The sequence below is a fragment of the Mastigoproctus giganteus genome, chromosome 14 (genome assembly GCF_048544385.1).
Source record: "Mastigoproctus giganteus isolate SK-2022 chromosome 14, ASM4854438v1, whole genome shotgun sequence".
Taxonomy (NCBI): domain Eukaryota; kingdom Metazoa; phylum Arthropoda; class Arachnida; order Uropygi; family Thelyphonidae; genus Mastigoproctus; species Mastigoproctus giganteus.
This window is the reverse complement of record NC_143588.1, coordinates 121290040-121312164: the sequence shown is the minus strand read 5'-3', so window position 1 is coordinate 121312164 and position 22125 is coordinate 121290040. Positions and strand designations below refer to the sequence as shown.

The following is a 22125-nucleotide window of genomic DNA, read 5'->3' as shown; positions in this document are numbered from 1 at the left end:
ATCATCTGTACACGTGAGCTGCTTTCAAACTTTTTCCTCAAGCGTAAAGGCTATATCAAAAGGGTCATTATTTGGTGGACCATGGTTTGTATCCAGAACACTACTTTCCATGAACTGCAAGTGACATGAACTAAGTCAGTAATTGGTACACAAAGTAATTATATTAGTTTTGCATTTCTGTAAGTTCCCTTAATTCAATGTCTGATATTCAAAAAATTGATCATACATTATGCTGGATACTTTCATTAAATTACTGAAATAATAAGACTTCTGAAACATACAATTTAAATTTATAATAGAATTTAATAATATTAAATGAACAACTGTCAGTGTATGGGGCTATTCTTACCCTATGAAGGCCTGGCTATACATGTACATAGATTAGTGAACATTATAGTGTCTAATAAGCATGATAAAGCAAATGGTGGTTACTCTTCAGAATGCTGCTAGGGTTGACAATGATGAGGAGGGGTCCCTCAGAGATCAGCTTGAAACCGCTCCTGTTTCTGATTTTCTGAGTGTGAGGAACATGTGTAAATAAAACACCCTCCTGCCACTTTATTAGGTAGTCCACATTTTATATAAATAAACATATCATAATGACAATAATTATTTTATTAAATGGCATTGACATGGAATATAGGCAGTGTGCTGACCCAGAATTCAGGGGACCCAAGTACAAGAATTAATGTTGCATGTATGTGGGGGAAGGAGCAGGACACCTAGGAGGAGTTTGTTTGCCTGTATTGAAGCCCCCTTTTTATCGAGATTTATTACCCCCTGCACCCCTAAGAACCACCAGCCTTGGATACAGGATATGTAGCATCAGCAAAAAAAAAAAAAAAACCACTGTGCAGTGTTATGCAATACATAAAGTTCAAAGAATATATTATAATATAAGATTAAATAAATTGCTTCATATTATAGATTAACTATAATATGAAACATTTTAAGTTATTTAGAGTTTCTAAAGCAATCATTTTTATCTAGTATAAAATTGAAAAGTTAGGAATAAATTATCCGTTATTCTGTGCTCAGTAATAAATGTTATTAATCCTTGAAAAAAAGGAATTAATAAAAACTGGTTTATCACAAAGAGAGAACCAGTTATTAAAGTTTTCTAAAAAAAAAAAAACCCTCTCTTGGTACTTTTTTTTATGCATATTATAGAAATACTAAAAACATAGCCCAAATAATGGGTTTGAAGTAATCAGATTAGGAAATTCAAAACAACCTGTTTGATTTACAATATTCCTTAAAAGATAATTAAGGTGACCACATCTGTTACCATAGTTTGTTCTAAATTTGCACAGGAATGAATTAAGATTTATAGTACTGTGTATAAGACTGCTTAATTTATTTTGTGAAATTAAATATTGGTTGCTACAATAACTAAGAATAATTTAATAAATTAAGACTTGTTTATCTTTTTGTAACTACAGATTTCAGTTTTATTTCAGTAAATAAGAAGGTAATAGTTTCTGTTATTATTGATTCCATTTTACATTAACTTCAGTTTAATATTATTACTAGGTTATTCAGTGCCTGATCTGATTTAAACTTGTGGCCCTAAACTATAAGATGTATTAGGCCTTCTCTCTCTTACAGTTCATCCACAACAATATTAAAAAAGGATTTTTTTTAAGATGGAGTAAGGCCCCTTGTAATGTGAGGCCTTAAGTTGTAGCTTGTTTAGCTGATGTGTAAATCTGGTCCTGAGGTTGTTAATGTCCATATCATGTTTTTTTCATGTTTTCTGTATTGTGTTGTTTAAATAGAATGACCATACAGGATGGGGGGATCAGTAGCGGATTAAGGTCGGTTGAGGCCCTGGGCGCAGAAGAAAATATTGGTCCCCTTAAAAAAAAGACAGGGAAAATAAAAATACATGTTAATAATTTTTTAAAATAAATAAAAAATATTAATGTTTTATTTCCAATAAAATTTGAATATAATATATGTATAATATAATTAATAATAGCATAATAATAATCACAAAGTTTTGAACTAATAGTTGAACATATTAGTTCAACTAATTTGTTGGGGTTTTGCGTGGGCCCTTCAGAAGCCGGGGCCCAGGGTGCGCCCGCTGTTAAATCCGCTGGGGGTGATATATATTTGGGGATTACAGGTTAAGTAGACAAAGTTTTTTTTTTTTTTTTTTTTTTTTTCTTCATGGAATCATGTAATACAGCAGGGAAAATGTTGAATAAGTCTAATTTGACCGTAAGCCTACTAATTAAGCTTGCTTCATCTAATGTTCAGCAAAGTAATATTTATACGTAGTTCAACATATAAAGCCCAAATAGAATACACAAGTTCTACTGAATTTATTTCCAATTACAATATGTCTATTCTGCTGTATGTATTTATATAATGTATATAATTGAGTGGAAATACCGATCTTGTGTAACCCTCCATTACTTCAACCATACTTCATCTAAAAGTCAGGAAGAAGGCAGTGATTGGCAGGTAGGTGCCACTCTCTGCTTTCCCCCACCCCATCCTCCTAGGTTGACATGACTAAGGTGTTTATTCCCCCAGTCGCTGCAGTTTTATAATTGGGAACTCTTTTTCCAATTTTAAAACACCTGGATAGGGGAGATTAGCATTAGTAGAGGCATATGATGCAAGAAAGCAAGCTTATGCAGCATCAACCAAAAAAAAAACCCACTCCGATTTCACCCCTCCATTCGTTCTAAATACCTGTCCAGCTCAGCCTTAAATTTATTTAGGCTATCAACTTCCACAACAAAAGATGGAAGTCTGTTCCAACAGTCAACTACCCACTGGCTAAAGGCAAACTTCTGCATATCTATCCTACAACTGTCTCCTCAATTTGAATTTATGCCTTCTCAGGTGATTATTCTGAGCAAGAGGAAGACTCCCATCAGCATTGAGCATGCTCAAACCATTCAAGGCTTTATACACCTCAATCAGATCACCTCGCAGGTGCCTAGTCTCCAGACACTGTAATCCGCAAAACTTAAGCTCTTTCCTTGTAAGAGCAACTTTTTGTTCCATTCACTAATCTTGTTGCCCTTCTCTGTACTCGTTCCAACAGCTCTACATCCTTCTTAAAATGAGGCCTCCAGACCTGTATACAGCACTCAAGGTGTGGTCTGACCATTGCCTTATACAAGGGGATAATCACCTTATCCCTGCTAGAACTTCTTCCTATGGAATTCTTTTGCCAATCTCACTAGGCGGGTTACCCATCTTTGGACCCTTTCAAGAAGCACAATGTCTTTCTTTAGGTGTGGTCTCCATACTTGAACACAGTATTCTAAGTATGGTCTAACAATAGCCTTATATAATGGGATTATGACTTCCATGTCTACTAGCGATTGTTCGATAAATCATCGATAGGACACCGTGAGCCCTTCTTGCAACCAGTCTGCAATGCTCGGTCAACTTCATATCTGACTGTATCATAATGCCCAAATCTCTTTCCTCCACTACCTGCTTTAGTTCAACTCCTCCAAGTGTATAAGTTATTTTGGGATTACCTGTCCCCCAAGTGTAATACCTTCCACTTTGCTGGATTAAAGCATAGCTGCCATTTTTCTGACCATCTCTGAAGTCTATCTAGGTCATTCTGAAGAATCTCTGCTTGGCGGCAATCATTAACTACTCTACCCAGTGGCGGATTTAGCACTTGAGAGGCCCCGAGGCCCCATTTTCAATTCAATTTTGAGGCTCCCCTCTAAATATTTTCGGTACCACTACAGTGTGCATTCTATGTGCACGTTTTTATTATAGCACGCTCTCTAGATTTGGTGTCGCGATTTTAATCATTTTGGTTGCGCAATTCTTTCATACATATTTTAACTAATGTTTAAATGAAAAAATGATACAACTACCATCCCTCCCAAATCTAACATTTAATACATAAAATCTAGAATTAATGATAATATGTATTCTACTTCAGATTCATTTAGTTCACATAGATATTTCATATAATATGTGGGGATATTCGCATAAGAGTTTACTAACTTCTCATATTAAATTATAGTGTTATTCAGTAACGGTAATAAAGATGAGTAAAAATTAAAATGAAACAATTTTATTTTTTCTTTGAGCCCTCAGATTTGAGGCCCAGGCGTGCGCCTGTGCAGAAATCCGCCACCTCTACCAATCTTTACATCATCTGCAAATTTAGACATCACACCTTTTATCCCTTCATCAATGTCATTTATGAAAATCAAAAACATGGTGGTCCTACTACTGATCCTTGGGGAACTCTGCTTCTTACATCAACCCAATCTGAGGAATAACTATTTATTTACAACCTTCTGCCTCCTGCCCTGAAGCCATCCTGATATCCATCTAAGGATTTTCCCAGTGATTCCAACCTGTTCCAGCTTAGCTTATAAAGTAACTGCTCATGTGGGACTGAGACAAATGCTTTGCTGAAATCCAAATAAACAATGTCGAAATTATTCCCAAAGACCAGCTCTTGAGTGACCCTATCAAAATAGCTAACCAGATTAGTTAAACGTGATTTTCCTTTTACAAAACCATGCTGAATATCCTTCAGAATTTCATTTCTATCTAAATGATCCTGAATTCCACCCTTGAATTATTAGTACTAGTGACCATCACTAGTACCCTGCAATACAGAAGGGTAGCTAAAAAAACTTTCCATATTTTATATTATTTTCTATATTGATTCAATATGAATATTGAAATGCATTGTGAACAAGACTCACTTCAGCCCTTCTTCAGTGGAATTAGGAATACACAAACTCTCAAAATTAATATCCTAAAACACTAAAAATGTACTGTGTTTAACAAAGGATCAGTATATATTACTTCATACTTGGTGACTGTCCTCTTTCATGGAACATTAAAGAATAGCTTGCTCTGTGCACCAGGGACTGTCTTTTGTTCTCTTTTTAGCTTTTGGTTCACTGGAAGTGAAAGATTATGATATTAGGAAAAATCTTAGTTTAGTGTGAGCAATCCTTTAGGTCAAGATCCTCATCTGCTTAGACACAGAAGCTTTCTCTTTACCTCCAAAGGTGTATCACCTTTGGAGGTAAAGAGAAAGCTTCTGTGGTGTCTGCTGCAATCATAATGCAGCAGACACAGGAGCTTTCTGGTATCTATTTAGTAAGCATTTATGAAGTGCAGAGGTTTTGATTATTATATTGTGGTGGCCCTTAAATTCCTAGCTGTTAGTTATGGCTGATCTCAGTCCTGGGACTAGGGAGGTCCTTCTGTGGTTGTGATTCTGATGAGTTGGTGTTTGTCTTGTTATGTAAGGGGGGGGGGGCTGCAATGGAATATACCTCGCTGCCTGTTCGAAGAGAAATTTGAAGGGAGAAGATAATCATCTTTCTCTTGCTCCCTATTGAAATCCTTGAAGGATGATTTTATTCTTGATTTGGTCTACTGGATCAACTGCCTGATGTTCTTTCTTTCCATACTGGCAGTTGGCCCAGTAAACTAGATTACAGATCTCTTGGTAGAAGACAATCCTGATGATCTTTTGAGTATGCAGTTTCAATAAACTCCCACAAGAACTGGACAACATTCATAACATCCTTCAACTGATTGGGTGCTGGCTTGGTTCTGTAACAGTGTTATTTTCAGCACCATAAGCAGATCCCGTGAGCTCCTCCAAACAGCTGGGGGTGGGAAAGAGAAGGCTCTCGGAACACTATTTCCTCTATAATCTGGGGGAGTGAAAAAAGATAGCAAGGTAGCATAAGGTGATGGCCACCCTCTCCTCTCAACAAGGCATCTACAATTCGGTCTAGTAGACTGAATTGACTGCCAGTGGGGAAAAAATGCCACACCCTACCTAAGCTAAGCACCCCCTTCCTCGACAACACAAAACAATCAGAAACAAAATGCATTCACAATAATCAACACAATTGCAGAACTCGACCGTACACTCACTCCTTCTACGACCATGCCCACTGTGCAGAGATAAGGGGTACCCAAATAATAATTTCAGCCTAATTGCATACATTATATTAACATATTATAACATATACATATTTTTATTTTATTTTATTTTTATTAATAACAAGATACACAACAGGCAACTACTAACAGTGTATCTGAGAGCAGAACAATGAACAGAGTTGATAACAATAAGAAATCCAACAGGAAGATAAACATTGATATAGATTCAAACATCAAAATGATATGTACAAAAGAGGTATACATTAAGTTAAGTTACCGGTAAAACAAATAATAAATAAATTAATTAGATTAATTAATATTAACCATATGTTGCAAGGAAGCTGTAGCAGCCTAGCCTTTTGCTGCACAAGCCACAAAAAATTAATTAATTTAAAATGATAACAAAATAAAGTACCAATTTGAGTCCCTTCTCATGTAGTTATCTATGCAGCTCACCTTTTAATTTCCCCAAGCCTGTCAGCCTCACCACTCTTGAAGGTAACTTATTCCAGTAATCAATAACTTGCTGACTGGAAGATTTCCTGAAATCCATCTAAACCTCCTCCCCTGTAATTTGAATTTATGGTCCCTAGTTTGGGAATCATATATAAAGTGAAAATTCCTGCTTCAATCTCACCTCAATCAAGTCTCCTTTAAGGTTCCTAGTTACCTAGCTCTGTCACCCACATTTGAAGTCTTTCCTCATATGAATGCCCTTTTTCTAATCTCACCAAGCAAGTTGCCCATCTTTGGACCTTTGCAAAAAAGCTCAATACCTTTTTTTAGATGTAGTCTCTTTACTTGAACACAATATTCCAAGTGGGGGATTACAATTGCCTTATATAGTGGAATTATGACCTTCCTATCTCTACAAGCAAATATTCAATAAATCATCAATATGGCACTATGGGCCTTCCTCTTACCCCTTGCCACCACTGCTTGGGGAATTCCATGTCCAAGTGGATTTTGTACCCAAATCCCTTTTTTCCTCTACTGTCTTTATTTCAGTGTATATATTCTATATATATATATATATATATATATATATATATATATATATATTTTTGATTGCTTAAATGAATTAAATTTGATTGTTTTATTGATTGTTCTAATATTTTATTGATTGTTCTAATATTTTATCCCTTGCTACGTTAATGCCATTGCCGTTGGCAATTCGACAAGTTTAATTCATCTAAGCAATCAAACTAATATATATATATATATATATTTTTTTTTTTTTTTTGATTGCTTAAATGAATTAAATTTGATTGTTTTATTGATTGTTCTAATATTTTATCCCTTGCTACGTTAATGCCATTGCCATTGGCAATTCGACAATTATACGTGCTTGATATATTTTAGTTTGATTGCTTAGATGAATTAAACTTTAGTGTCTATTTTCCATTGGGTATTAGGGTGTATCCTGAACAGGAGATTTTGTTAGCATTTCAAGTCTAACATATTCCTAGGGGTCTGTGGTGGCGTTCAAATTATATAATAAACAATAATAAAAAGTTAGTTCTAATACTAATTATTTAATTTTAATTAATGTTATTAATCAATACTAAACAATACTAAATAACATTCCCTTATCTGGTCATCTATCCGCTACTTCTTCAGGGGCTTTGAGCGGATCGATAGCCAGTTTTAAAGGAATGTCTCATAATTACCCGTTTCTGTTAACTCCTTATCAGTTTTGCCTTATTAGTGAGATTTTTTATCTCCTTTAGATTATTTAATTTATTAAATTTATTAAATAATGATATTTTTATGCTAATTTGTCTTTAAATTTTTGAATATTTTTAATACTTAATTTAGGAATTCAGCAAACTGGTATAGGAGAAACAAAGCCCAACGGGTAATTATCGGAATAAGAGAGTGGAGCTATACTTATCTGTCCGGTGGTGGTGGTGGTCCTTCAGTAAAAGAGGGGTTAGCTCTTGTTCACTGTTTGTTTCTTTCTTGGTTTGGTTTTTATTGCGCAGTCACGTCTATTGTTGCTTGATATTGTTGTAAGGTGATATTTTAGTAAGTCTTCCGATAAGTGGGTTGGTTCCTACGTCAGCCGGGGTGCGGCCTGGGTGGGGGGTTTTTGTTTCCGTTTTTAAACTCCGTGGTGAACATTAATTTGAATAAAATGTGATATGTTTGTATTATATTTACAAGCGTTATTTATTGTTATTTACATAAGTTGGTATAGCTTTTCTAAGGCATAACAGCCCGTTTTGTCCTCGGGGATAGCTATTTACATATTTACAGCCTCCTGTAAAGTGAATTTTACCTTGCGAATGGTTACCCATAGATTAATTTTTTATTTTTATTTTTTATTCTGATTTTGAAGGGTGGGTTAATATAGGAAACCGGATTATAGTGCGGTCAGAGGACGAGCCTCCTCTGAGCGTAAGAAATCCGGACCTTAATTTAGGTTTTGGTATTGCTTTGTGATTTAGATATTAGATTTTTGTTATTAATAAGTGTGGCCGCTTTTATGTGGTGTTTGCTGTAATTGTAGGGTATATTGTTTTTTGTGAGTGTTTTTATCAGTTTGTTAATTGCTTTTGTTGTGTTTTCTGCATTACTGCATACTTTTATTATTCTGGTCGTTTGGTTCCTAATTGTGTTTCCGTGTATGTGTTTTGCAATGTTGCTATCCCAGTGGATGAGTTTTATAGCTGGGAATTTGAAGTGGTCTCTTTTGTCATAATGTTTAGTTTCGATTTTGTTATTTTTGATAGTAATCTGGCTGTCTAGGTAATATGCTTGTAATTTGCTGTTTTGGTTGGTACGAACCGGGGCCTACAATTTCAAAATAAATTGAAAACTATTTAAACATGAACGAACATACAAATAAAAGTAAAATGCTGTACGGGTATCACAGGATAAATTGCACCCCGGGATCACACATGACCACGCAGGACCCGACAATTCCTGAAAACGGTCATTTAGCATGCAATGCCGCCACACCAAAAGTGATTAACAAAAAACCGAGCGGACCAGATTACCTTAAAAACCCACACAAAGAAAGCTACGGAGAAATCTATCAACACCAGGAAAAACTAGCATTCAGTAAATGTAAAAATAAACTATGCAAAACATGCCCACAAATGCACAGAGTACACCAACAAAACGACGACAACGCACCAAAATTTTGTCACACCAAAAATGTAGTCTACTTAATTACTTGTAAAACATGCGGAATACAATACATAGGACAAACCAGCACAGAACTGCACATAAGAATAAATCTACATCGGTCACAAATAAAGAAACACGGAGAAAACCCAACAAAAGCCAATACCACAGAAAAATACACCAATGAAATAGAATACAAACACTTTCAAAAACACAAATTCACCAATATAACTATTGCGATCTTAGCCATAATAGAAAATACCACTAAAAGAGAAAACATGGAGGACATGTTAATAATAATGTACAAAACACTATACCCATACGGACTCAATAACAGATTCAATGGAAGAAACTTCACATATACAAACCCCGGACAATGTACATATACTATTTTTCAGCTCTACAAAGACTGGCAAAAAAATGGTTTAAAACTCAACAGAATCAAACAAGAAATAGACGAAGATAATAAAAGCAAAGCACAAAGCCTAAACAATTTCGATAAGCTCATCACAGAATGGGACACGGAACCTATTAACGTTAGAAGCATACACAACATCCTATTTTCACTTAAAATCAGCAAACTTAAAGCACTAAGCAGAATTCACCAGAAACTGAAGATTAAGAACATACACCTCAACCATACACTAGAAGATGTATTCAAATTCAGAATCGGCGATGATCACAAAGACATTGACACTAAAGAATACTGCATCATTAAATTCCTGAACCGAACATTCGACTACGTCAACTTCCGTGACATTATGGAAAACACAAAAGGGTTTTTACCTATTCAAAACATTAATATTAAAGTCAGATATAGTTTCACAAAACCAATAGGCATAACCATGTGTAACTATAAAAACACAATCGAAAATATGAACAGTACGGAACAACTTTGCCACTGCAATGATAGCAAATATAGAAAATACATAGATCCACATCACAAACACATCATAACAGGCGACCTCAGCATTATAGAAGATCAAACACTAAAAGAAGTAATGGAAAAAGGAACAAAATTCAGACTCAATAGCCCAACTAATTTATTTAACACACGTAGATCCATATACAAGGATTTACTGCAATTCGCATTCAAAACTGCAAACAAATTTAACACACCCATAGAGGCATTCCAAATATGGATAAACATTACCACGGAAAAAATCATGAAAATAATCCAAGAAGTCTTAAAAGTTAAAAATCAAGTCAAACAATACAATCTGAAAGTCATTAGATATAAGACCAAAGAACTGCAGAAGAAATTCGTTATAACGAACATAGACAAGGCCAGCAACAACTTTAGTATAATATGCAAAAAGTTTTACATAGAGACTATTAAAGAAGAAATGGATAACAGTGAAACATACAAACAAATAGTATCCACACCTAACAGCGTCAATAAGAAGATGATAGCACTACACAAAAAACTAAAACTGAAAATAGAAATCACAAAATACCCATTCATTTACTGGATCCCAAAATTCCACAAAATACCCACCGGCAAAAGGTTCATAACAGCAGGGAAAAACAGTTATACAAAAGTTTCCAGTAACCTATTTAAAGACAAACTTAAAATTATATTAAATGAAATAACCAGTACCAAAATAATCACCAGCAACAAAACATATCTAGACTACATCCAAAACAAAAGCAATAAGATAAGTAGCCTATACACCTACGACTTCCAAAACCTATTCACCAGCATATCACATGACAATTTAATCAAAGTCCTTTCAGTCTATTTTCAAAACCACCAAATTAGTTTAAACTGTAAAAAACAATACTGGAACGATTTAATCAATCTCAACGTCAAAAATAACTATGTAATGATGGGAAACAGAATCTATTTACAGACCAGAGGAATAGCCATGGGATCTTGCTGCTCCAGTGCGATTGCCAACCTATATTTACATCACTTCGAAAATAACATAACAGAAGAAATTAACATGTTCAGATATATTGATGACGTCCTAATCATCAACCACGACGGTTTTGAAACACTAGCCCAAGCAATATATCCTACCGACCTCAGCATAGAACGTACCAACCAAAACAGCAAATTACAAGCATATTACCTAGACAGCCAGATTACTATCAAAAATAACAAAATCGAAACTAAACATTATGACAAAAGAGACCACTTCAAATTCCCAGCTATAAAACTCATCCACTGGGATAGCAACATTGCAAAACACATACACGGAAACACAATTAGGAACCAAACGACCAGAATAATAAAAGTATGCAGTAATGCAGAAAACACAACAAAAGCAATTAACAAACTGATAAAAACACTCACAAAAAACAATATACCCTACAATTACAGCAAACACCACATAAAAGCGGCCACACTTATTAATAACAAAAATCTAATATCTAAATCACAAAGCAATACCAAAACCTAAATTAAGGTCCGGATTTCTTACGCTCAGAGGAGGCTCGTCCTCTGACCGCACTATAATCCGGTTTCCTATATTAACCCACCCTTCAAAATCAGAATAAAAAATAAAAATAAAAAATTAATCTATGGGTAACCATTCGCAAGGTAAAATTCACTTTACAGGAGGCTGTAAATATGTAAATAGCTATCCCCGAGGACAAAACGGGCTGTTATGCCTTAGAAAAGCTATACCGGCCCAGTCCAAAGGGATAGCAAACCAACTTATGTAAATAACAATAAATAACGCTTGTAAATATAATACAAACATATCACATTTTATTCAAATTAATGTTCACCACGGAGTTTAAAAACGGAAACAAAAACCCCCCACCCAGGCCGCACCCCGGCTGACGTAGGAACCAACCCACTTATCGGAAGACTTACTAAAATATCACCTTACAACAATATCAAGCAACAATAGACGTGACTGCGCAATAAAAACCAAACCAAGAAAGAAACAAACAGTGAACAAGAGCTAACCCCTCTTTTACTGAAGGACCACCACCACCACCGGACAGATAAGTATAGCTCCACTCTCTTATTCCGATAATTACCCGTTGGGCTTTGTTTCTCCTATACCAGTTTGCTGAATTCCTAAATTAAGTATTAAAAATATTCAAAAATTTAAAGACAAATTAGCATAAAAATATCATTATTTAATAAATTTAATAAATTAAATAATCTAAAGGAGATAAAAAATCTCACTAATAAGGCAAAACTGATAAGGAGTTAACAGAAACGGGTAATTATGAGACATTCCTTTAAAACTGGCTATCGATCCGCTCAAAGCCCCTGAAGAAGTAGCGGATAGATGACCAGATAAGGGAATGTTATTTAGTATTGTTTAGTATTGATTAATAACATTAATTAAAATTAAATAATTAGTATTAGAACTAACTTTTTATTATTGTTTATTATATAATTTGAACGCCACCACAGACCCCTAGGAATATGTTAGACTTGAAATGCTAACAAAATCTCCTGTTCAGGATACACCCTAATACCCAATGGAAAATAGACACTAAAGTTTAATTCATCTAAGCAATCAAACTAAAATATATATATATATATATATATATATATATATATTTGGAGTTGCTGTTCCCCAAGTAAGACCTTGCATTTTGCTGCATTAAAACATAGCTGCCACTTTTTTTGACCATCTTTTATGAAGTCTGTCTAATTCATTCTGAAGAAGCTCTGCTTGCTGCTGATCATGTACTACTCTACCAATCTTGACATTTTTTTATATTTTGACATCATACCCTCTACCCCCCCCTTGTCAATATAATTTAAGAAAATGAAAAACAATGGTGATCCTGGTGCTGATCCTTGAGGGATCCCCACATTTTACATTAACCCAGTGGTGTCCAACCTATGGCCTGTGAAATAATTTTTATACAGCCCATGCAGACCTAGTGTCTAGAGGAGTAATAATTCTTTGCACTACCGATGACTGGTTAATATTTAATTTTTATGTAACACTTTCTAAATAAAAAAACAAATTTTTTTTTTTTTTTTTTTTTTTTTTTATATAAAAGCTATTCATTGTCATTTTATATAGTTGAAAGTATATACAGGGTGATTCACTACCAGTGCAACAAACTTGCAGGAGGTGTAGGGGGCACAAAGACGAATTGCATAGCATTGCAGGGTCCGAAATGCCTTCGTCATGCGGTAGAGGACGTTGAACGGGAGGTCGTGTGAACAGCGATCCCGCTAGAAGTCAGCATTTGCAAACTGGTTCCCGAGGCAGTAGGATGGACGAGTATTCAAACGTTGAGTGGCCGACATGCACCTCGTGTATGGAGCTGCGGACTGTAATGGGCGCGCCGCTCTGCGCTTGTACCAGGAACATTTCCCGCACAGGCGTGCTCCTCATTATAGATTTTCGCATGTGTGCACAGAAGGTTACATGAGACTGGTTGTTTCATGAGAGGTACCATGAATCAAGAGCGAACGACGAGGATGCCAGACAATGAGGAGAATGTCCTACGCCTTGCAGAAGGCAGTACGAGTACTCGAGCGATAGGCCAACGATTGGGTATTTCCCAATCCACTGTATGGAGGATACTGTCAACAAACCAAATGAATTCATACCATCTGCAACGCATCCAATCATTGGAGCCTGCGGATTATCCACTCCGGAGGACGTTTGCTACTTGGTTTCTTCAACAGAAACGGTTTGCAAATGCTGACTTCCAGCGGGATCGCTGTTCACGCGACCTCCCGTTCAACGTCCTCTACTGCATGATGAAGGCATTTCGGACCCTGCAATGCTATGTGATTCTGATTCGTCTTTGTGCCCCCTAAACCTCCTGCAAGTTTGTCGCACTGGTAGTGAATCACCCTGTATATCTATTATACCTAAACATTTTTTCAACAAACCTGCAGGCATCAAGTGTAAAAAAAAACTATAGAAATCTGTCAGACTGCACTGTGTTACTAAAGTAACAAAAATTGTACCATATTAGTTAAGAGTTGCCATTTACTTTCCTACTAGCAGAATAACTGAAGTAATTTAGAAAAGAAAAACATTTCTTGTTTTTCAGACTGATTGCTTGCTCTAAATAAGTAATTACTATTTATTCTTTTTTAGGGATTGTCTGCAAGTGGCATGGAAACATCGGTGTACTTACCAGGAGCATCTTCATCTCCTGCAAGAATGGTTTTGCCCTCTTCTTCTTCCTCTTCTTCTTCTGAACCTTGTCAGCACACATTCCCTGCTCTTTCTCAGTCAGTAGATAGCAGTCCATCATCTTCACTTACTGTACCATTTACAACGGCAGCATCATTTCATGTCCGACCACTGTACCCACATGCTGAAAATTATCCATCGTTGTCAAGTCATTTGATACCTGCACATCCTAACATGGTAACATCTACAACCAGCCTCAATGGGAAAATTGGATATATTAACTCTAATGACAGTGGCACATTCAGAACTTTTAGTTCCCCAGAGGAACGTAATGGGTTTCATGGCTCGGCTTTTGTTCCTGCTAAACGTTTGAAATTAGAACAGCAGCCAGGGGAATCATCTTCATTGCAACCACAACTTTCACTTACCTCCACTTTTAACAACCGAAGTGGTTTTGTAAACCCAGGAGTCACAAATTCCTCGCCATGCTCTACACATTCTGTTGTTAGTTCATCAGTGGCCTCGCCACCCGAAGTGAAAGAAGAAACATCTAGTGACAGAGATTGCTTGGAAACTTCTGAGCGACTTGCTGTTACCCCTAGTTCTGATTGTGCAGAAGGTACTGAAAATACTCTTCCAGAAGAAGGAAGATTGTTAAGGAGTAAGTTGCTTTTTTTTCTTTCTTTCTTTTTTTTTTTTTTTTTTTAAAGCATAGCCAGGGGTGATCCCAGGATTTACTAAAACGTGGTGGAGAGTTCTAAAGCGGTGTTTTGAGGAATCATTAAGCTTTATTCATCATTTAGCAGCAAAAAAAAAATCTACATTACTTCAATCATAAGGCAGGTGGATTTGTGGCCCTTTGGTCCCTACCTGGGATTGCCCCTAGGTACAGTAAATACAAACAGATTTATTCAATAATGAATAATGTTAATGAATAATAAATTATTCATTAACCTTTTAGCAGGCTTTGGTATAAGCTTGACATTGAAAACAGAAAAACTGAAATTTCAGCAAATTTTAATATTTCTCCAGTGTGGTGAATTTTGATCTGCATATTATTTTTTTCATTGGGAAAGTATAACTGTAAAAAAAATTCTTTATACATGTACTTTTTATAAAGAGGGCTCTGTGTGTCATAGAAAGTGCATGTGTGCCTGCATTGCTGTTAATTTTTATCGAGTTTTGTCTTACCTTTGTAATTTCACCATAAAGACCAAGAAACAATTTTTTCAAAATTGTAAAAAATGTTTGAAAGATGAAAATTTCAAAATTTTCATCTTTCTTCTTCATTTTTTTTTTTTTTTTTTTTTTGGGTTCATATTATCCAATATGGCATAAGAATTGAGAATAAAACTTTAGTGCTCATTTTAAACAATTTTTCTAAAAAAAAAAACTGATTGCTGAATAGAATATACCATGTGGCTGCCCTTGGATACACACACAGGTAAACCTCAATATATATATTATCATCAGGGACTCGCATCTGGTGAGTATGGGCTTGGCACACCTGGAGTCCTGAGCTGGATATCATCATTCTTCTATTTCTTGGTGATTTCCTTCTAATTTTTTCTCTCTCTCTCTCTCTCTCTCTCTCTCTCTCTCTCTCTCTCAGGGTAACTCGGAATTTTTTTTTTTTTTTTGGCTGGTGCAGCATAAGCTTCAGGCTTCCTTGCACCACGTAGCTAATAATAATAATATACATTTTCAATCAATGCGAGTTTCGGTTAATATGGTCACAAACATTAATACTATTCCTCTATACAGTATATGCTCTCTAAAATTTCGAAGAGTGCAGCTGATTACAAAACAAACATTTTTTTTTTTTAACAACGCCCAAAAAAAAGATGCCCGAAAAGTTTACGCTGTTATTGAAGAAATTAGCATCAATGGAAAGGATTCTGATTTTGAAGATGATTCCCCTAATATCAGAGAATGCCTGGATTTGCATTCGCAGCCACTCGCTGACATGGATCTTATAGAATTGGAGCAACAGCATGCTTACAATGAGAAAGAAGAAATTGTGGCTGAAGGAGAGGAGTGTCTCTCTCTAGAGAAATTTCATTAAAGGAACTCGAGGAGATGTTTCGAAATTTGGAAACTGTTAAACAACAAATTATGGATTTAGATCCATATGTGGAAAGAAGCATGCTAGTTTGCCGAACCCTAGAAAACAGAATTAGCTGCTATGTTAATTTTATGAAGTGAAAAAGAAGGCTGCAACTATTCAAGTGACACTTGAAATATATTTTTCTAGAAAGTAGGATATCCATTTTTCACTCGATTTGTAGCTGATTTCTTTAATAAACGTTTTTTAGCTTACTTGCTTTTCATTATTCTTTATATTTCTATCTCTGTACATAGTTAAAACATATTTTAAAGACCTAAATTAAGTCTTCTGATGAATGTTCCAAAACATCAAGGATGAATTAGAATTTTTCCCATAGGTTTTTAACTTCAACATATGCAGTTTCGAGATATACGGTACACTTATTGCATGAATTAACCGCACATATAAAGGTTTACCTGTATATATATTTTTTTGGTATGCCCACTAGATAGTTGTCCAATGCATAATAAAACTGACACATCCAACTGAACTTTATTAAAGGTATATAAAACAGTATATTATGCCTATTGGGAGTGGGTAAAGTATTAGTAGAGGCATACAATGCAAGAAAGCAAGCTTATGCAGCATCAGCGGAAAAAAAAAAAAAAAAAAAAAATGCTCCCATTTCACCCCTCCATTCCTTCCAAATACCTGTCCAGCCCAGCCTTAAATTTATTTAGGCTATCAACTTCCACAACAAAAGATGGAAGTCTGTTCCATCACTCAACTACTTGCTGGCTAAAGGCAAACTTCCACACATCTATCCTACAACTGTCTTTCCTCAATTTGAATTTATGCCCTCTCAGGTGATTTATTCTGACCAAAGAGGTAGAGTCCCATCAGCATTGAGCATGCTCAAACCATTCAAGGCTTTATACACCTCAATCAGATCACCTCACAGGTGCCTAGTCTCGAGACACTGTAATCTGCAAAACTTAAACTTTCTTTGTAAGAGCAACCCTTAATTCCATTCACTAATCTTGTTGCCCTTCTCTGTACTCGTTCCAACAGCTCTACATTCTTCTTAAAACGAGGCCTCCAGACCTGTATACAGTACTCAAGGTGTGGCCTGACCATTGCCTTATACAAGGGGATAATCACCTCCTTATACCTGCTAGAAAAATTCCTCTATATCATTGACAAGACACCATGAGCTACTCTTGCAGACCGTCTGCGCTGCTCAGAAAACTTCATATCTGCCTACATAATTACCTCCAGGTCCTTTTCATTGTCTACCACTGTCAGTGTAGTACCACAGAGTTGATATGTTACTCTGGGGTTACTGCTTCCCATTTGTCGATGTTAAACTTCATTTGCCACCTCTCAGCACATCTGCTCAACTTTTCTAGATCCTGTTGCAGCAGCGTACTGTCATTAGTGTCCTTAACAACCCTGCCAACCTTCGTATCGTCTGCAAACTTGGACATTAAGTAAGACTGATATACCATCAACAATATCATTTATAAATGCAGAAAACAATGGACCCAACACTGAACCCTGAGGGACTCCACTAATAACAGTACTCCACAAAGAGCAGTGTCCATTGATTACCACTGTCTTCTCCCACTCAACCATCCCTTTATCCATAACAGCAATTTTCCTCCAATGCCCTACTGCTCCAATTTGTGCAGCAGTCTTCCATGTGCAACTGTATTAAAAGCCTTTCTAAGATCCAAATATATGATATCAAAGTTATTCCCTGCATCCACTTGCTTTGATTGGATACATCATAGTATCCAATCAAATTGGTCAGACAAGACTTCCCTTTAACAAAACCATGCTGTGTCCGAGCTATAACTGGAGTCTTATCTCGATGATCCTGCAGTGCTTCTTTAACCAGTGCCTCCATTAATTTCCCTGGAACAGAAGTTAAACTAACAGGTCTATAATTACTTGTTGCCCTTTGATCCTCCTTTGTGAATTGGGGTCACATTTCCACATCTCCAGTCCATGGGTACCTCCCCTGAGTCCAAAGAACCAGAGTTCATGGTTATTATATATGTATAATAATAAAACTAAGTTTATACAAATGCGATGCACAAATTTATTGTAGTGCAGATAATTATAAATCCTGTTATATTTGGAGTTTAAATTCATTTGCTAATCTCCTATAATATGACATTATGATACTAAGAATCATAATGTTGAAATCACTGCTCAAACCAGAACATTTGGCAACAAAACTATCTCAAATTATGTTTTTTATTTTGTCAAAAGTTTATCCAACTTATAAACACCATATGCTTGTTTTAGTTACTTCTGTCATTTAGATACCATAATTATGAATGTACTTGTAAATGGCAGTTATCATCTTTTAACATTTTTTTTTTTTTTCAAAGTGTGCAATTTTTTTTTTTTTTTTTTTTTATTCTATAAGATGGCTTAATTTTTTTACCTGTCCTAAATTCATATTAATTCCTGTGAGCATCTATCACGTGTAGCTTCAGAGTCTGTGGTTTTTTTTAACCTTGTCGTCATTAAGAACATAGATATTGATCCTGTTCAGGTTTGCCGACAAGCTAGGTAAATATCTTACATATACGAGTGCATTAACCTGCAAAGCAGTTCTTAGGAATGAGAATACAGAAGTACACAAGTTGGCTGGGAGCTAAATGATTTTATGATAATGGAAGTGAAAGTTGAAAAGAAATTGTTGAAGCTAAAGGGGAATAAAGCACTTGGGGTGGATGAATCCAATTACATTAAAAAGCAGAAAAAAAGCAAGCAAATGTTTAGCCATAATTATAACAGCATCCTTGGATTTAGTGATTCAGTGAAGGTCCCTGTGGATTGGAGATGTGCAAATGTCTCCCCAATTCATAAAGGGGATCATTGGATGAAGTGAGTAATTACAGGCCCATAGGTGCAACTTCTGTTCCGGGAGAATTTCTTTAACCATCACTGGTTAAAGAAAGTAATGCAGGACCATTTAGACATGAATGCAGTTAAACAGCAGTCACCACATAGATTTATTAAGTGGCAATCCTGTCTGACTAATCTGGTTGGATATTATATAGCAATAAGAAAGGAAATGGATACAAAAAAAATAATTTTGACATAATATACCTGGATTTCGGAAAACCTTTTGATATTGTTGCATATAAAAATTGTATAAATTGGGGAAGTATGGCATTCGGGACAAATTTGCCCCTATGGATAAAGGGATGGTTGAGTTGGAGAAGATAGGGAGCGGTTATCAATGGGCATTGCTCTTCTAGGAATACTGTTATCAATGGTATCTTCCAGGGTTCAGTGCCTGGCCCATTGTTGATTACTGTATTTATTAATCGATGAATTCATATCTCTGTGTCTAAGATTACAGATGATACGATTGTTGGTAGACAGTAATCGGGGTACGCCACTGCAACATGATCTAGAAAATTTAAGCAGAGCTGAGAAGTGGCAAGAAGTTTGACAAATGCAAGTACTGTATTTGTCAAACTACATATGTGTAGCAGTAGTCCCAGATTAACATATCAACTGTGTGATACCACAGTCAAGGTAGTGGAGAAGGAAAAAACCTGGATGTGGATGAACTGCAGAAAAGGGAAATGAGATTATTGAGTGGAACAAAAGGTGCTTTTTTTTTTTTATGTAACTCCGAAACACGAGAGGTATTAGAACCTATAGTACTTGGTACTTTGCTTGGATTGGAGGTTGAGAAGACGAAAGAAGATATTTGTTGACATTGGACTTGAACTTCTGTAGACCGTAATTTTCAGGAAATACGTATGAAGAAAGGTTGTTCCAGAAAACGGCAGTTGAATGAATAAATGAGGAAGATGAAAAGTTGGTTCTGTGAGTTTGGAGTTGGACAGTAAATAGATGTTGGCTTCGGACTGTTTTGAAAGAGAGAGAGAGAGAGCGGGAATTATAGAAGCCAATTCGGAAGAACAGCGCCCATGGAAGTATCTGTAGAAGAGGCATGCAGCAGAAACAGTACGTCTATCAGATAGTGAGTGAAGAGACTCTGTTAGAAATGAATTATTAATTAACCTAACTGCCCCTCTTCTGAACAGAAACCAGAAGCCTGAGAGAGGTTTTGGGGGCACCACCCCAGATGTGGGAACAATATTCCATGATAGGGCGAATTTGCGATTTGTACAGAGTGAACAGCTGTTTGGAAGAAAAGTAACGCCGAAAACAAAAAAGAAAACCAAGTTTTTTAGATGCAGAGGAAGCAATATTTGTAATGTGCTTGTGCCAAGAGAGACATTAGAAGTCAGGGTAATCCCCAAAAGAGATGTATCATTTTGCCTAGAAATCAGAGTGTCACCAAAGATAAGCATAGGAGCAGAAGAATCCTTTTTAGCATTAGCATTAGTAGAGGCATTTGATGCAAGAAAGCAAGCTTATGCAGCATCAGCCAAAAAAAAAAAAAAAAAAAAAACCACTTCCACTTCACCCCTCTGTTCATTCAAAATACCTGTCCAGCTGAGCCTTAAACTTATTTAGGCTATCAACTTCCACGACAAGGGATGGAAGTCTGTTCCACCAACCAACCACCCGCTGGCTAAAGGCAAATTTCCGCACGTCTATCCTACATCTGTCTTTCCTCAATTTGAATTTATGCCCTCTCAGGTGATTATTCTGAGCGAGAGGAAGAATCCCATCAGCATTGAGCATGCATTTTTGTGAGATGAAAGACAAGACTGAGTTGTAGAAGAATTTAAATCAATTAAGTTGTGTTTGCCCCACTGGAGGATTACCTGTAGATCGGCATTTAAGGAATTCTTAGCAGATTTTCAAGAAGTTGAAGCTGATTGAGCAGGGCAAGGTTTCTCAAAATGGAAAGTGGAATGCAATGTGCTATCATCGGCAAAACTATGGATAGGATTTCCAGTCAATGGAAGAAGGTCATTAATATACAAGAGGAAAAGAGTGGGGGAAAGAACTGAACCTTGGGAGACACCAGCATTAGTGGAGAAGTTAGAAGACAGAAAGCCATCTACCATCACCCTCAGTAAGCGATCAGAGAGAAAACTGGATAACCAATTACAAAAAACAGTTGGCAAACCATAAGATGGAAGCTTGTTTAAAAGACCTTTATGCCAAACACAATCGAAAGCCTTTGAGATGTCAAGAGCAACTGCTTGTGTTTCCACAAACTTTTCCATTGAATTTGTCCATAAATGGGTAACATAAGCCAGAATATCACCAGTGAATCGACACTGACGGAATCCATACTGGCGATCGTTGATCAGACGGAAGATTTCTAGGTAGTTTAAAATTTGGCAGTTAATTGATTTCTCCATTACTTTAGAAAGTGTAGGAGTAATTGAAATGGGACGATAATTGAATGGGAGAGATTTGTCACCTTTTTTGGAACTGGCTGGATAAGAGCAAATTTCCAAGCAGAAGGAAAAACACCTTTGGAATAAGAAAGTGAAAAAAGGCGGCAAAGAATAGGAGTAAGCTCAGGAGTACAGGTTTTGAGAACAAGTGGAGAAATACCATCAGGACCTGGAACTTACTTAGCATCAAGATTCGTCAAAATCCTTCTGATATCCTTTTGATGGAAGACCACAGGAGGCATTGAATGGAGCGTGTTGGGAATGGTGGGAGGTGTTTTACCTAGATCATTAATACATGAGTTGGAAGAAAAATGGAATGCTAGCAGGTCAGCTTTATCCTTGGCTGAAGTGACAACAGAACCATCTGGTTTGGACAGAGGTGGGAGCAGAGATGGGCAAAAGTTGCGGCCAATAGCTATGGCAAGAGACCAGAATGCTCAGCTACCATTAGGGTAGCAAGAAGCAAGTTTTCTACTCTTAGCCTGTTCAAAATCTAGTTTGGACTGATTAATAACTTCTTTACAATTGTTGCGAGCTTTGGTTTAGGCAGAAAATGAAATTGAAGAATTAGAAACTAGCCAATTACGATATGCAACAT

The 22125-nt window shown here is 36.2% G+C and overlaps 1 protein-coding gene across 3 annotated transcripts in view; it reads left to right on the top strand.

The window, feature by feature from the left end:
• The window catches only part of LOC150075695 (E3 ubiquitin-protein ligase RNF220-like), a 226643-nt gene that overhangs the window by 20523 nt on the left and 183995 nt on the right, over positions 1-22125 (top strand). For all 3 annotated transcript variants that reach the window (XM_090388362.1, XM_090388364.1, XM_090388361.1), the window contains exon 2: positions 14088-14787. In XM_090388362.1, coding sequence (XP_090244488.1) covers positions 14088-14787 — 700 coding nt within the window. The remainder of the gene's footprint in view (positions 1-14087; positions 14788-22125) is intronic.